The 14,649-nt window shown below is 42.9% G+C and overlaps 1 protein-coding gene across 1 annotated transcript in view; it reads left to right on the top strand.

Annotated features, from left to right (window-relative positions):
• The window catches only part of RNF150 (ring finger protein 150), a 129,981-nt gene extending 116,158 nt beyond the window's left edge, over positions 1-13,823 (top strand). The window contains exon 7 of the mRNA XM_026106141.2: positions 5,543-13,823. Within this exon, the coding sequence (XP_025961926.1) occupies positions 5,543-5,661 (119 nt within the window). The 3' untranslated portion in view covers positions 5,662-13,823. The remainder of the gene's footprint in view (positions 1-5,542) is intronic.
• The last annotated feature ends 826 nt before the right edge of the window (positions 13,824-14,649 follow it).

The following is a 14,649-nucleotide window of genomic DNA, read 5'->3' as shown; positions in this document are numbered from 1 at the left end:
CGATGGAAAGAGGCTTCCGTCAGAGCCCCGGAACATACCTCTGCTTCACTGGACATAATCAAATTATATTTTCAGCGCACGGTTTGCCTGAGTGTACAAGTGAAAACAGAGGGCTCTAGACATATCTCCTCCCTCCCTGTCATAAATCAAACTCAATGAATAGTGTCCTAGCTGTTGTTATACTAGAAACAAAATCTGAATAACGCTGCTTGCCTTGGCAGGTCGCTGTGGCTTTATACGGACCAGAATCTGATTTGGTAAAGGTCCCATATCAGTGCTTGTAATGACCCTGGGTACATTTTCTCCTGAAATCCTCAGAGCTCTAGGAGTTGGCCAAATTTCTGGTTCCTTCTAGTGCAAAATGCTTCTAGACACATCTAGCTGGGGACAATGCTGTTAAAAGAGAATTGAGTCCCAAACTGGAATGAGGTTCATGCGAGCACATATTTTCAGGTATTTGTCTAGATCTGAGTGTATGCTTGTCACTCAAGATTTCATGTTTTGGCTTAGTTCTGGCATCAGAAATAGAGTTCTAAAATTGGATAAATTTTTCAATAGGAAAAATGTGAAATGAACAGTGAAACGAAGCCCAATTTTTGTTGTGTATTTAGTGACAAAATCAGGTTTTAGATAGAGTCCCGTTGTCTGCTGTAAAGTGTCTTCCAGCTAAGGATCTGACTTGGATGATATAATAGGTGATAATTTTTAAGCATTTCATTAGATGAAGAAGTCAATAATTATACATTTATCCTCAAAGTCAGGTATCTACCGTCAAGAACTGAAGAATTAAATTATCAGAGGACAAAACAAGACCTGTTTCTTATGCTACACACTCAGCTTTTTCTTACTACCCGATTCATAGGACCATCATAAAATGACGAAAATCCTTAGCGCTTGCACAGCTCTATGCAACAGTTAATAGTGTGCCGTGCAGGACTCGATTCCTGAGTGTGCTGCATTAGCTCACAGACCACTGATAATAAAAGAGGGAATGGAGGCTGACTCCCAGCTGCATAGTTTATTGCTCTGGCCAGTGTTTTTAATCCACAAGAGCAGGAGATTGCTAGCTTTTGTTGCACTTTCAGTAGATGAATTACACACTTGGTGACAGCTTTCATTTGACATGTAATAATCAATACTTCTCTGCTTACAGATAGGTGTAGTAGCAGAGAGGTATCTGAAGGTCCAGAAAAAAAGCTGCCATCCTAGGCAAACCTTATTTCCATTTAATGCTGAGAAGCTTTTGCTGTATGAACATTTACAGTATTCTTATTTTTGTATTGGTCTCCTGGGTGCAGATGCACTGTGGCTCTGTCAGCTCAGTCAGCAGCTTCTGCAGCTTTTGCAGCCCCTGGAGCTGGGGGAGCTGGGGCTGCCTCCGCCCCCAGGGCAAGCCAGAGCAGCACGAGGGGAGCTCTCCTGCGCAGCCCGTGTCCAGGGCGTCTCAGTACCGTGTCCGACGCAGCCCCCTTGAAAGGGCTCCGCCGGTGACGGGAGCGAGGCCTCAGGGAGTGCAAAACCCACTGCAGTTGTATGAGCTCGTTCCTCGTCCTTGATTGGGTCCCTGCAACTGTAGCCAGATTTGTGTCCATGTCTATATGTTCACCTACACATGGGAGACAAATGTTATTGTAAATGCTCTTTTCCCTTGCTGCTGGATGTTTAAGTCCCTCCCAGACCCTTGCGAACAGTATCAGTTTCTTAGAAAGCTGTATATCTGACTTTTTATTTTGGCGTATTTATTGGTGTAAGACAGCTATACACATATTCAAAGTAGTAGGGCTATCAGTAGCAGTAGATAACCAGTACTAGTGTGCAGTCTTACTCTTTTTAAAGCACCAAAGTAATTAACTATTTTAATTCTTGTTTGATTGCAGTTATACTCAGTATAAACATTGCTTAATGAACACTGCAACAGGTGAGGACTATACCACTATTATGTAGGGCAGTTCCATGTCCACCTGGTGATATTCTCCTTGCATTAGTGCAGTTAAGTTTAGGGTAACATTAGCTAGAGAAAGGCTTTGGATTTTTGCACCTTTCTCAAGCAAATGTGTGTCAGAGAATAAAAGTGGTTGGAAAAGGTCTGTCTGGAAGTAGGCAGCATGCTGTGGCGTATGGTGTTTCTCCCACTGACCTGAGAGGACTGTGGCAATGAGGTCTGCAGTTGCCGGCTGTAGGCACTAGCACCCAGGCTGAAGGGCAGCTTGGGAAGTGCATTTTGCTTCATTAATCACCACGCCTGTGGCATAAAACACTTAATTTGCAGTGGAAGTATTGTAATGCATGTTGTCAGACAAGATTGTCAGTCTCAGACATCCAAAATCACAAGTCCTTTATTCCATAATAAAGCTTTTCTAGAAAATAGGGGGTTTTAAGAAAAATTATCTTTATTTTATTTTTGCTTCTTAAGTTTTTTTTTCTGTGAAAGCTGAGATCTTCACTGAAAGTTGAGATCTTCACCTGACTTCAGGACTTTAAGAGAAACACCAAATTGCACAAAACTTGAAAAAATGTCATAAAAGTTCTTAATAGTGAATCAGGCCTGTTCTATAGAAGTTCTGTGATTTTTATAAACCGTGTAATCAAAAATAGGATCTGAAAACCAGGGATGCAACATGTGGGCTAAGCTTCTGGCACTTGCAGTTTAGCTGAGGTTTGCTTACCTTTTACAAATTTCATTAACTGTGCTGAGTCAGGTTATTGTACAACTGGCCAAAAAAAAAAAAAAAAAAAAAAAGTCTAGAAAGGCTGTGTCCTGGGGGGGAGCCAGAGTGAGGCAGGTAGTAGACCTTACAGCCCGATCTGCACCCAGTTACCAAAATAGATCCATGTCTGGTGTAACTTCTGCAGCCTCCTGGCTTTCATCCTATGTATGTTGCGAGCGGTAGTAGGACTTGTGTTTACCAGAGCAAGCACCAAATGCTGAGGGATGCATTAATTTCCTTGTGTTGTCTGCATCTTGCAGAGGAATGCCAGTGCTGACCCTGCGGAAGCTGTGGTGGTAGCTGAGTTTTTCTCCTCAGTCTGCTGAAATAGCAGGCTGAAACTTCAGGATTTTAAACTGCTGCACGGTTAGCAAGCAAGGAAAATGGAGTATTCATGTTGCTAAGCACTTTTGCAGCATTAGAGAAGCGATGCCGGGGAGAGGGGGGGCATTTTAAGGATCCTTTGTCCATTGTTCACTGCACTTCAGTCCCAAAGAAGACAAGCTACAAAACTTGCAGTTTGAGAAGACTAAGATCCAAGAATTCCTGTAATTATATAGAGCTCTTAATGTAAAAGTGGTGTTCGCTGATTTGAAAAGATTTCAGGTGCTTCTGTATGTTAAAGGGTTAGAAAGTTGGTAGGTGAGCTGGAGATCTATTCTATCTGTCCATTTTGAACTCAGTTGAGATCTTTTTCTGCTGTGCAGCCCTGAAAGAAACGATAATTCTTGAAGTAACATTTCAGCACTGTAACACTTCTCCTTTGACACTATGACATTTGGTATTGGCAGCTCAGCCTGCCTGTTCAATGTAATTCTGGCTAACTCACACAATTCAGCCAGTTGCTCTTTCCTGCACAATTCAAATTAAAATCAACTTTCTCTTAAGAATGCTCCAAGTGGCTATTTAACATGGCTAAGCCCTGGGAATTCTATAATGCAAATGTAAACTTGCTCTTAGGTCACCATTTAAATAACCATTGTCATTGTTTCTAAAAATGTTATTAGTTATATGGGGCTGATTATTAATCCAGTAGTGTGGAACCACGTCTTTCTGTCTCAGGGAGCAGATAACCCTAAAGATGATGCTTTGGGCCTCAGTGATGTATGTGTTCGCTTTAGCACTCTTGGATCTAACAATTCACCTAACAGTTCAATGTAGCTGCAGCCCACCAAAGTCTGCGTTGTATTTCATTCAGTTGGTAAGTACTTCCTCCACCTCTAGGAGAAACATTTCTGGTCAGAAGCAATGCCTTGAAACTTTTGACTACTTGTGATATTGATAGGAAAAAATATTACACAGATATAAAGAGGTTGTCAGTATTAATTATTTATCTTGCAATCAAGAAAGTACAAAAATAATCTGGGGTGAAAATCGGGTAGGATCGTAAAGGGATGCATTGGCTCTTTCAGTATGAATAACACAGAGCCCACTGAAGCTTTCTCTCCAGAACGTGAGGTCTAATCACAGTACAAGTAAAAACATACTCTTTCTGTAAAACCAATTTAAAAACCATGTAGCTCTTGAGAGGGGACTAATTGTGCTCATGTAGCTTTAAGTGAATAATTAAACCGTGAGGAGTTATTATTTTCCTGGCTTTTCAGAAATGTTTCTTCTTTATTATTTCTTAGGTATTCAACTTTCAGACTTTTCAGCATCAGTCAAGCTCTGCTTCTATTGCCTGGAAAACAAAATACGTAAAGGAAATACTGCCACAGATTTAAATACATTGTATTGTTACAACATAAATGTCATCATTATAATTAAACCACTTGGACATATGAGCCACCAACTTTTTGTCTCGAGTTCTAGACTGTCTCTGGGACTTGGCCACCTGTGTGACTGTTGCACCTTTGAAAATCTCCCCAGCGAGCCAGGGCACTTTGTTTCTCTGGATTGTTTTTGGAATAAAATTAGGTTTTAGGCCTTTACAATCTGTTGGCTTTGCCTGCTGCTAAATATGTGCATAGTAAGGGCTTTAAGATCAAACCAAAAATAAGTTATTCCTCTTGCACTTGTAGTTTTGCTGGGATTTGCAGTCAGGTGAACATTAATAATCTGACTCTTAATGTATTCATGATCACATTGGATTAAGGTAGATTCCTTGGTCGTGGGTCAGGAACCTACAAGGTATCTGAAAATCAAAGTAAAGGGTGAATACAAAGCAGGTCTGAAGTGGACCTGAGAAGGCAAGTAGTCTAGTCCCAAGTCTTGAGGCAGAACTAATGACACCCATGTTATTCCTTCCAGAAATTTGCCTAACCTGCTCTTTAAAGCCTCCCATAATAGATTCTGTCACCCAGTAAGGTTTTGGAGAACATTATTCTCCTGTCAGAAATGTTTTTCTGATGTCTAACCCGCTGCACCATATGCGCAAGACTTGGTGCTTAACCTGCCTCCTCCCTTTGGGGGAGACAATAGGGTGCCAGGCATCTTCCCTTGGGGCTGTGGGACAGATGAGGGAAGGGAGAGCAGAGCGGCTGTGTGGAGAGGAAGCGGAAGGGGACCGTGCGGGAAGTGCTCGGGGTGGGAGGAAAGTCAGGGAGGTGGAGGGCCTGGAATGAGAGCCCTGGGAGGATGAGGAGGAGATGAAAGCGTTGCTCATCCTGGCTTCTTAGCTTGTTTCTCACTACTGATGGGGCAAACTTTGTGATGTTTTTGTAATGGTTTAGACAGATATTGAAGAAGAGCACAGCTCAGAATCTAAACACAATCTCAGCGCTGGAGAAACCTGAATCTGCCTTTGGGTCCCATCTGCGGAGTTAAAAAACAGTAATACATTGACAGAAAGACATAAACATAATGCCCTTTTCCTATCTTTTCTACCCTCACAGATGAACAGGAGCCAGCAGTCAGCAGTGATTCAGATATTTCATTGATTATGGCAATGGAGGTTGGACTGTCTGATGTGGAGCTTTCCACTGATCAAGACTGCGAAGAGGTGAAGTCTTGAAAAACACACAGAAATCCGACACTAAACTACAGGGGAGGGTCACAGGGAGGGACCGAGTCAGCTTTCTAGGATTTGGACCAGTCATGCACACACCTCCAGAGCACTGTCACTCCAGCACACTCCATTCTGAGACGGTCACGAAAAGCAATAGCAACAGTTGTGTCTGCCTGGTTGCAGTTTCATCACCTGCACATGTTCATTTGGTTCACATGGAAGAGGAAAGCTTCCCGTTTACCCATGTGCTTGAGAGCAGTCATGCAGCTCTTCAGTGGCTCATAAATACGCAACTGTCATAAATACGCAACTGAAATGACAGCTTGAGTGTTTTCTACACTTGTTCAATTTTTTTTTAACCTATGTATGTTTGTTTGTTTGTTTATAGTTTATTATGGATGGACACTATATTTTTGTTGACTGACCCCAGCTTTTTCAAGAGTTCAATCCAAAAATTTCAGTTCCTGTTCACTGGTCACTTCATGGTCCGACTCCAGGATTTATTATTGCCTTGACATTTCTGTTTGACGTATACATGGCTTCGGAAGGATAGTGCTTCAGCACCCTGTATTAATGTGAATCCTGCTTTTGTTAAATGGGGCCTTGGAAATCACGTATTTTGAAAGCTTTTATTTGTAAGAGAGCTCTGAATTAACAGAGATTACTGAGTTTTTATTTAAAACTGCATTATGTTGGCTTTTACTTAGAGCTCTATTCAAAACAAGGTTGGTGCCGTATGGGGTAGAGAAAGAAGAGCATTAAGCTTCACCTTGTCCTTGTAATCCTTTGCTGTATTTTAGGCTATTAGCAGTTGTCGGTACATGAATGGCCTTCCTTCAAGTCACAATTCAATAGCTGGAAAAGAAGATCTACTATAACATTGTGCATTTTCTTAATTTTACAGACCAAAATCTGACCAATAGGCCAAAGGACTGTCTGAGAGGTTTCCAGAGGGTGCTTGTTAACAGCTGCACAGTATGTGGATGACGAAAATATTCTGAGAAAGGGTCTGGAGATACTAATGTCAGTGTCAAAAATTGCTAATGAAGCAAGAGGCAGCTGGATGAAATGTTTACTTGTTTTATTTTTTTTCTTGATATGTTTCATTTCTAATTTTTTAACCGCAGTTTTGCCTGTTTGTTATCAAACACAAGAATCCAAGTGGTTCCTTGCCTCCAGAGTCCCTGTTAACAAGCATAGCAGAATACTTGCAGTTTACATAGAACTATGTATAGCAAAAAATTTGGGAGAGGAAATAGGAAACAAACAGAAGTAACATAAAACAAAACATCTAAATAATAATGACCTGTAATTATTATTTAGTCCATCCTGAATGATGCTTTCCAGAGAAGAGCTTATTTTGTCACTTGTTTAGTGTACAATTTTGTTTTTCAGTCAAAACATTTAACTGTGAAGAAGGACTTTTAGCTTACTGTTACACAAGAGTAAATGGTTTCTGTTGACAGTCAGATGGTTTAAATCACATTACGGCCTCCTGAGTAGGTCAGGAGAATCAACAATTCAGCTTGCCTCAAAATTTCATGGAGAGGTCAAATATTTTCACTTAATTGTGTCACAGCAGCATCTCAAAATGCAAATATTAGGGCTCGTGCTCCATTTAATCTCCACATTATCTGTGGAAACTAGCTTCCAGCCAAAATTTGCCTGTCAGATCTTATTCAGGAACAAATGTGTTTACTACTATCTCTAAAATTTTTGGTGGCTTGTTTTTTAATTACAGAAAGAAGGAAAAAAATACTCCGTGCTTCGTGGTCCAGTTAGAACTGAGTTAATTTTATAGCTCAATTTTTTAATGTTCCTAGTCCGTAAACTGGAGGGTAAGTTTGAGGCAAAGGAATGCAAGCTAATAATACTTCAAAACCATGATACAGAAATGTGCCACTACATTTTTATAAACCTTTCAAAAGGACATTTTTTCTTAATTAAAGAGATGCAGGCAGTTAGAGATCTGCTTGGTTTAAAAAGGAAGTTAGAGATAATTCCAGACTGTGTGCCTGCCCTTGGTCACTCTTGCCAATATTTGTGGTTTTATAATCGTATTTTTCATACTCTTTAATGTCCTCTCTATTCCCTGTTACTATGTGAAAGGCCCATAGTGTCAGGGGAACTGATGGTGAAATTCACCCCTATGCAGAGAGTTTGCACAAGGTACCACATAAGCTCCACTTAAGCCCTGGAAGTAATACTGAAATGGGATTTAAGTGGTGCATACGCCTTTCACATGGGAATGAAATTCACCTCAAATGATAACGCAGGGCAAAGAGAGAAACTGATTATACGCAGCTAGGTTTCCTTGTGGAAAGTATGCACCCTGGTACAACAGAGAACTAACTTCTCTGCTGTCTGCCAGTTTTGCTGGGGCCTGGGTGTTACATGTCACAGGAACATCAGGAACAGGATGGCTGAGTTATCAGCAATCCTTTAACATCCGTCCATGGCAGATGAGCAACAAACAAAACTCCTGGCCCTAGGAAATACCATTTCAGTTCCAGAGGAACTATTGCAAAATCTTCATTTTATTTCACAAACTTAATTAAATTAATCTCAGTAGACAGATTGACCAATTATCTGTGCTGTAATGGAGTCACCACAGCACAGCAAAGCAAGCAAAGTCCATGCTTGTACAAGAAGCTGTAAAAATGCAAGCTGAAGCAGGAGGTGAAGCTCCCAGCTGGTTCTGAATTGGGTCATTTGCCCAGTAATAGCATTAAAGGGAGCTGTGCTCAAAGGTGCATCACACCAGATATGTAACTGAGACCCTGCCCATGTTGGTAGGAGCTGGGGAAGGACTGCAGAGGAGGACTGTGCTGTACATGCTCTTTTCTTAAGCGTCCATTACTAGATCTGCTCCCAAGGCATCCACTGTTGGCCACTGACAGAAGCAGAGTGCTCGGCTGTGGGGGCTGCTTTTATGTATCAGCATACCGTGGTCTTGTCAAGAGTCGCCCTAGCAAACCTGGCTCAGGGTCCCTTCAGCTCTTGTTTTCCAAATTCTACCTGCAGCGTCACTTGGGACAGATATTCTTCCATTTCTTTCCTCAGCTGTTCTGTAGGTCTCAGCGTCGTTAAATGGTAACCAGTGCAAGGCCAGGCTATGCATCACTGAAGCCTGGACTTAAGAAAGCACTTAAGTAAATGTTTAAATCTGTTCTTGTTCAGAAAAGCACTTACATCTGATTTTGGGCTTTTACTGAAATCAGTTGTTTTCAGCAGGTCTTATAGGAGTGTATTTAAGCCCCTGTGTCAAATGGAAATGTTTTCCTAAAGCAGGACCTGGTTGACGATGTTTTTTTGTATATAAGACCTGTGAAATGCCTTGGGAATTTGAGGTGCTTCATAAATATTAAGACTCCAGAGGTATGTTTGTAACACACATGAAAGCCTTAATTCTGCAGGTCTGCGTGCCCATGCATAATTTTGCCTATGCGAGTCTCTCTGCTGCGACTCCTCACAGCGGTAAAATTAAACCTCCTCGTTTGCAGGTTTGGGCAAGATTAGGCCCTTCTTGAGCACTCTGTGATTCCTCACTACAGCTGCCTGCTAAAGCTAGGGTCCGGTATTAAATCTCCTCCGTGGCTAAGTGGGCTTCAGAGAGCCGAGGTGCAGCACCACCTATTCAGAAGAGGAAGCAGCCCACAGCCAGGCAAAACCAAAATGCTGTGGTGCCCTCTGACGAAGAAGCGCTCACGTGAATAATCCTGCAGGCTCGCGCTGTGACTGCCCGTGCTCTGCGCGGGTTGCTTCTCCGCCACCGGTGGCACCTCCTGGCCCTGCCCCTGGCTGGAGGCCGCGCAGCGCTTTAAGAAAAGCATTCCTGTCACTAAGCTGATCTTGTTTCTCTCCAAGCTCATCCTGTTCCTTTCATCTGAGGGTCTTTCCTCTTATTTTGCATTAGGAAGTATGCATGTAGTATGTGGGAGAAACGCTTGGTTTAGTGAAGCTCGTCTGCTCTCTGGCCGAGTTACAGGATGAAACTTGGACAGACAGAGCCTGTGCTCCGATTTCCTTTGGTTTTCATGGATTTCATTAAGCTGCTTTCCCAAAGGTCTATTCAATAGGCGGGACACACAAACAGTTACAGGAGCTTAACTTTGCACTCACAGACAACCTGCTGGGTGCGTGCGGATATGCAGCATGCCCATGTGCAAGGTGCTGGCTCTGCATCCGTTCCTCTCCGCTCACCCATTCTGGTGGGGATACAGGTCTGGCACATGCTGGGGAGTTTTTTACAGATTGTTTTAAAGCATCACAGACATGATCTGGACAATCATGGCACATCAATTTGTCCTTTAAGCTTTCTATAGAATTAAATTTCCATATATGCATATGTAGGTACGTTGATACGACTATGGAAACTGTATGTGAAAACAGAAGCAACCATCATTTTTAGACTGTTTTTATATGTGAGAGATTGTGACATTAAAGAAAAAGGCTCTGTAGAAGCAATTTGAGAAAAATGCTTGAAATCACATATGAAAAGAGGTCTCTAGAATCTCGCTGCTTTAGTTTAATGACTCTGGATCAGGTCTGCAGGAAGTAGTTGCAAGAAGATCAGTACTTTGTCTCTCGTTGCATGACTAGTTTGTGATATGTAATTGTTTTATTAACAAAATGAACCCAACTACCAGAGAGAGATCCAGCTCTGAATTTAATCTTTCTTAAAGAATATGCATTTTGTGAGCCAAAGTTATTGTTCAAACCCATAAATCCACTTTCTTTTCCCTCTTGCTAAATAAAAAGTAATCCTTGTCCACTTTAAAATTTGTGTAGCTCAGAAGATGTTTGCATATAGATGGATTGCCCTGGAAGGTACCTGCAGACAACTTAGCACATCTGTGTATTTTTAATTAGCAGTACGCTGCTATAGATTTTTGAGAAAATGTGTTTCATTTGCCATCCTCGTTCAGCTTAGAGTGCAGTTATTGTATAGATTTTCCAGTGTTCTGCCTTACAATTTTCCTCCTTTGAATGTATGCTACAGTCCTTGAAGGGAAGTTTATGATTAAAAGGCAGTGATCAGGGCACAAGCCGTTATACGTCTCAAGACTGCAAGTCCTTGTTGTGACAATTAGTCTGTACTGAAATGACAATAGAGGTTATGCATAACAAAGGAAAATGCCTTGCAGCTTGTGCAGCTGGGGCTCTCTCTGGTTTTGTTTGTAGGTGGCTTGTTCCTTCCTGGTCGCTGTCCACAGAAAAGCTCATGACTACGCATGTAGTTTGGAATAAGCTGAGAATAAGACCTTACAGGCTGTGCAAACCAAGAAAACCCATAGCAATTTTCTGATTTCTATTTCATTAGCAATAATGGAGATTTTTTTTACCACTTTTTGGTTTTGTAGGTGCCAAAGTTACCAGTCTGCTAGGAATATGGGCCAGGACAAGCTGACTGTCTAAGCAGAAGAGGGAAGGCTTGATTTGCTGTTGTGACGCATCCCTTTTGCAGGGCCAAAATGGGAGAAACGCAGCCTGCTCCCTCCCGGCCCCTCTGCCGAAGGCTCGCTCGCGTGGGAGCCTTTGGTGCGGGGAAGGAACTCGGCTGCAGCTCAGGCCGTGCCACCCTCGCCCGCGCCTGGTGCTGCTGGCATCTCGAGTGACAAGCCGGACCGCTCCGGCGCAGCAGGGAGGGAAGGAGCCAGTTTCTCCCGGTAGCTTCATGCCAGCTTTGTGTAGCCCCAGCGGGAGGAGTACGCTGACAGTGCAGGCAGGGCTGGATTTGCAGGTAGGTCCTTTACATCATCCCGGTAGTGCAAAAGGGCCGCAACATAAACTAACATTAGGCCCATGGACATCTTTGGCTTGCAATGCAGTTCAGCTTAAGGGCTTAGCTTTAGATAAGCCCAGGTCTCAGGCAGATTGAGGGGAACCTCACTGCTCCCTAACCAGTGCTAACTGGGACCGCTGCCTAACAGCTCAAGATGTATCGCTACTTCATAAAGCAGCACTGTGCGTTAACTCGCTTGTTCGGTAGTGGCAAAATGTTTGAGCATATATTGGGCAACTAGTCTGACAGAAAAGAGTTGCCCTTGTTAAAGCAGTGATGAAAAACAATATAATGAAATACTTTAGGGGACAGGGCAAAATCAGGGTGGAACTGCTGTTTTAGTGAACTTTTTACATAGGGACAACTGCTGCAACACAAGTCCTTCCTTTATTTTAACAAGCTGTTACCTGAACTGATTGATACTCCTGCAGTGGCAAGAACACCAGATGGACTTTTTAGTCTGGGATTTGTTTGTGTACCAGATGGCAGCTGCAGGCTGGGACTGCAGAGGGAGGGAGACGAGTGCCCTCTGCTGCCCAGCTTCCAGTCTGCCAGGAAACGGTAAATCACTTTCTCTTTTTTGGCATTTATTGAAAAAATAAGGAAAAGTCCTGAGCATGAGCTATATTTCAAAGAGAGAAGTGAAAAAGGAAGGATGAATATGTTGTGCATTTTGAGTGAAAAGCCAGCAGATGAATATTCCATCTGAAATTAATCTCGCCTCTCCAAACTACTTTAATTGTGAATTGGTGGAAGCTATTTCTTACTGGAGTGAATGCCAAAAAAAGAAAAAAGAAAATAAAAAAGTAAAAAATAGTTTTCCCTTTTTTTATTTCCTCATTCTTTAGTCCTGTGTAGTGTTAAAAAAGATATAAAGATGCTTTGTTGCTCTGAATGTATGCAGTTATTACAGATGTCAGCTATCTAAATGTTTTGTACGTGTACATACTGCCATCCTTACTTCTTGTTTCATGTTAGGAACCTGAAAAGCCTGTACCATTTTGTAATTAGAAATGTAAAGGGGGGACAGTGGGTGGGGGGGGGTCTGTTATTTTTATAGCAAGATGTTCCTTGTATTTAGTAAACATTTTACATGATTTTGTACTTGTCAGAAAGATGCATTCCATCCATTTCCAGAAGAGAATTATTTTTGTTTGAAGTAGTTTATAAGCAAACCAAAAAAATTGTGGCATCCGGTCTGTATGCAGTTCATGAATCGAGCAGAAGCACTCTGGTTTCCAGGGATGGCTCCAAAGTTTGTCCCAGCAATGTCTCTTCTCACACACTGCAGAGCCATACCAGCAAATGCCAATTTTAAAAAGGGAAGAAAAAAAAACAAGCGAAATAACTACCCTATGCATTTTATTTTCTGTATCAGTGCATAGCTTACTGAAATAATTTCCAGTTAGGAGACGATGCTGTGTAACAGTGAAATTACCTGCTTTGGACACCAGGAGCCGGTTTCATTTTTACCTTAGCCTTTGGCCTCCCCTGTCCCCCTGCCCTTGCTCCTCGTCAGCCACCACAGGGGCTGCCAAGGTGCAGGGCTCATAGTCCTCGAAAGCTAAAAGGGGGGACAGGCTTGTTGCCCCCACGCACACTCTCCTGTTTCACTGCAGATCCACCAGGCTCAGAGCGGTTTTTTGGTGGAAGTTTTCGCTGGCGCTGAAACCGGGTCCTGCAGACTGAGCGTGTTTCCTTATTTTGACTGTGGAAACTACCCTTCATCGCCACATTAAAAAGATTTCCTTTGCTCAGCCAGCTACACCTTGATTTGTGAAACACCTAGCTAAAGACCATGGCAAAATCACACAGTGGCATTTGCATAAACAGTTCTGTTTTTTTAGTATCTTTCTTTTTTTTCTGCTACCTGTGAATCTTCTGCCACAACAGTGCAGTGGCAGTTTGTGAAGCGAGCTTCTTTTCTAGCATTATTTTCTGTACAGTATTGCAAGTATACTTCAAGTCTTTGCTGATATTTTATAATGTATACATCTTCCCCTCCAATGCACTTTATCTCTCTTGAAAAATGTGGGAGTCAGAGAACTACCATCTTAAAGGGATTTGCCTGAAATCATGAGGCACACACTTTTTTTTTTCTTCTTCTTCTTGCTTTGTTATATACTGTAAATGCTAAACAGCATGGACAGTGACTCAGCTGGGGAAAGTACTGAAATGTTAAGGCTAATATTTGGAAGCATTCAGTAGTACAACACGGCTATTTTTGTTAAATAGAGGATTATAATGTAAATATGTGAGACTGTGTTATTATGTACTAGTAAAATATTGCAACTATCAAAGTTAAGATTGTGAATTCCAAGGAATTTTATTGCAAGTTTTTTAATAAAATGAATCTGATTACTGTGTCATACCTATTTCCTAACAGACTGTAAAACTGGCATTTCCTGGTGCATGAGAGTTGCTGGTTGTTTCTTGCTGAACTCGTCTGCAGCTGAGTTTGGTGCTCATGGAAAGCTGGAGCAGCCTGGGGGGACCCGAGCCGCCCCGTGGGGCTCAGCCGCTGTGCATGAGGTAAAAGCCTCCATTGCAGGGAAGTTTGAAATCATTTTGCTCCTGGCAGCAGGACACTTGATCTTGGAGAGCAGGGACGTTAATCCAGACTGCAGATCTGCTGCAGTGTTAAAACCACACTTACTGTCGGTGAGCTTCACCTTGGGGTGCTGCTTCCTAGAGGGGGTGCCTGTGCAGGCCCACCCAAAGACACCAGGCAACCCGTTAAAAGACCTTTAAAAGACGGCAGCCTTGCCATGCCGTGGGAAAAAGCACAGCGCCTTTCTGAGGGTCACCTGGCGGCCGCCCCCTCTCCTGCGCAGCCCTGCTGGTGCTCCGCGTCCCGGGGTCTGCGGCGGCTGCGGGAGAGCCGCTGGTGAGCACGATGCCGTCGGAGGTTTGCTTCTTACAAGAGGCATGGGGCACAATAAGAATATCTTGTCTGAGAGAAATTTAAAAGACTTAAACAAAAAATCCAGTAGAGGTGAAAAAAGGAAGACGGGAAGCCCTGAGAGAGGCCTTGAGCTGCTGCCCGCGCGGGGAGGGCCCAGCGTCCCCCAGCCTGGCCCGTGTTTTCGGCCTCCCAGCTGAGGTCACCCAGAAGAGGTGCTCCTCACTTCCAGGCACGGTGGCGAGTTAGGCGGGCTGAGGCCAGGCTCGTTTCCCGCGGGGCCAAGGCGAGCAGTAGCCGTGGGCTA

This window comes from Dromaius novaehollandiae, chromosome 4 (assembly GCF_036370855.1).
Source record: "Dromaius novaehollandiae isolate bDroNov1 chromosome 4, bDroNov1.hap1, whole genome shotgun sequence".
Lineage (NCBI taxonomy): Eukaryota > Metazoa > Chordata > Aves > Casuariiformes > Dromaiidae > Dromaius > Dromaius novaehollandiae.
The sequence above is the reverse complement of the archived record's forward strand: the minus strand, read 5'-3'. Positions and strand labels throughout refer to the sequence as shown.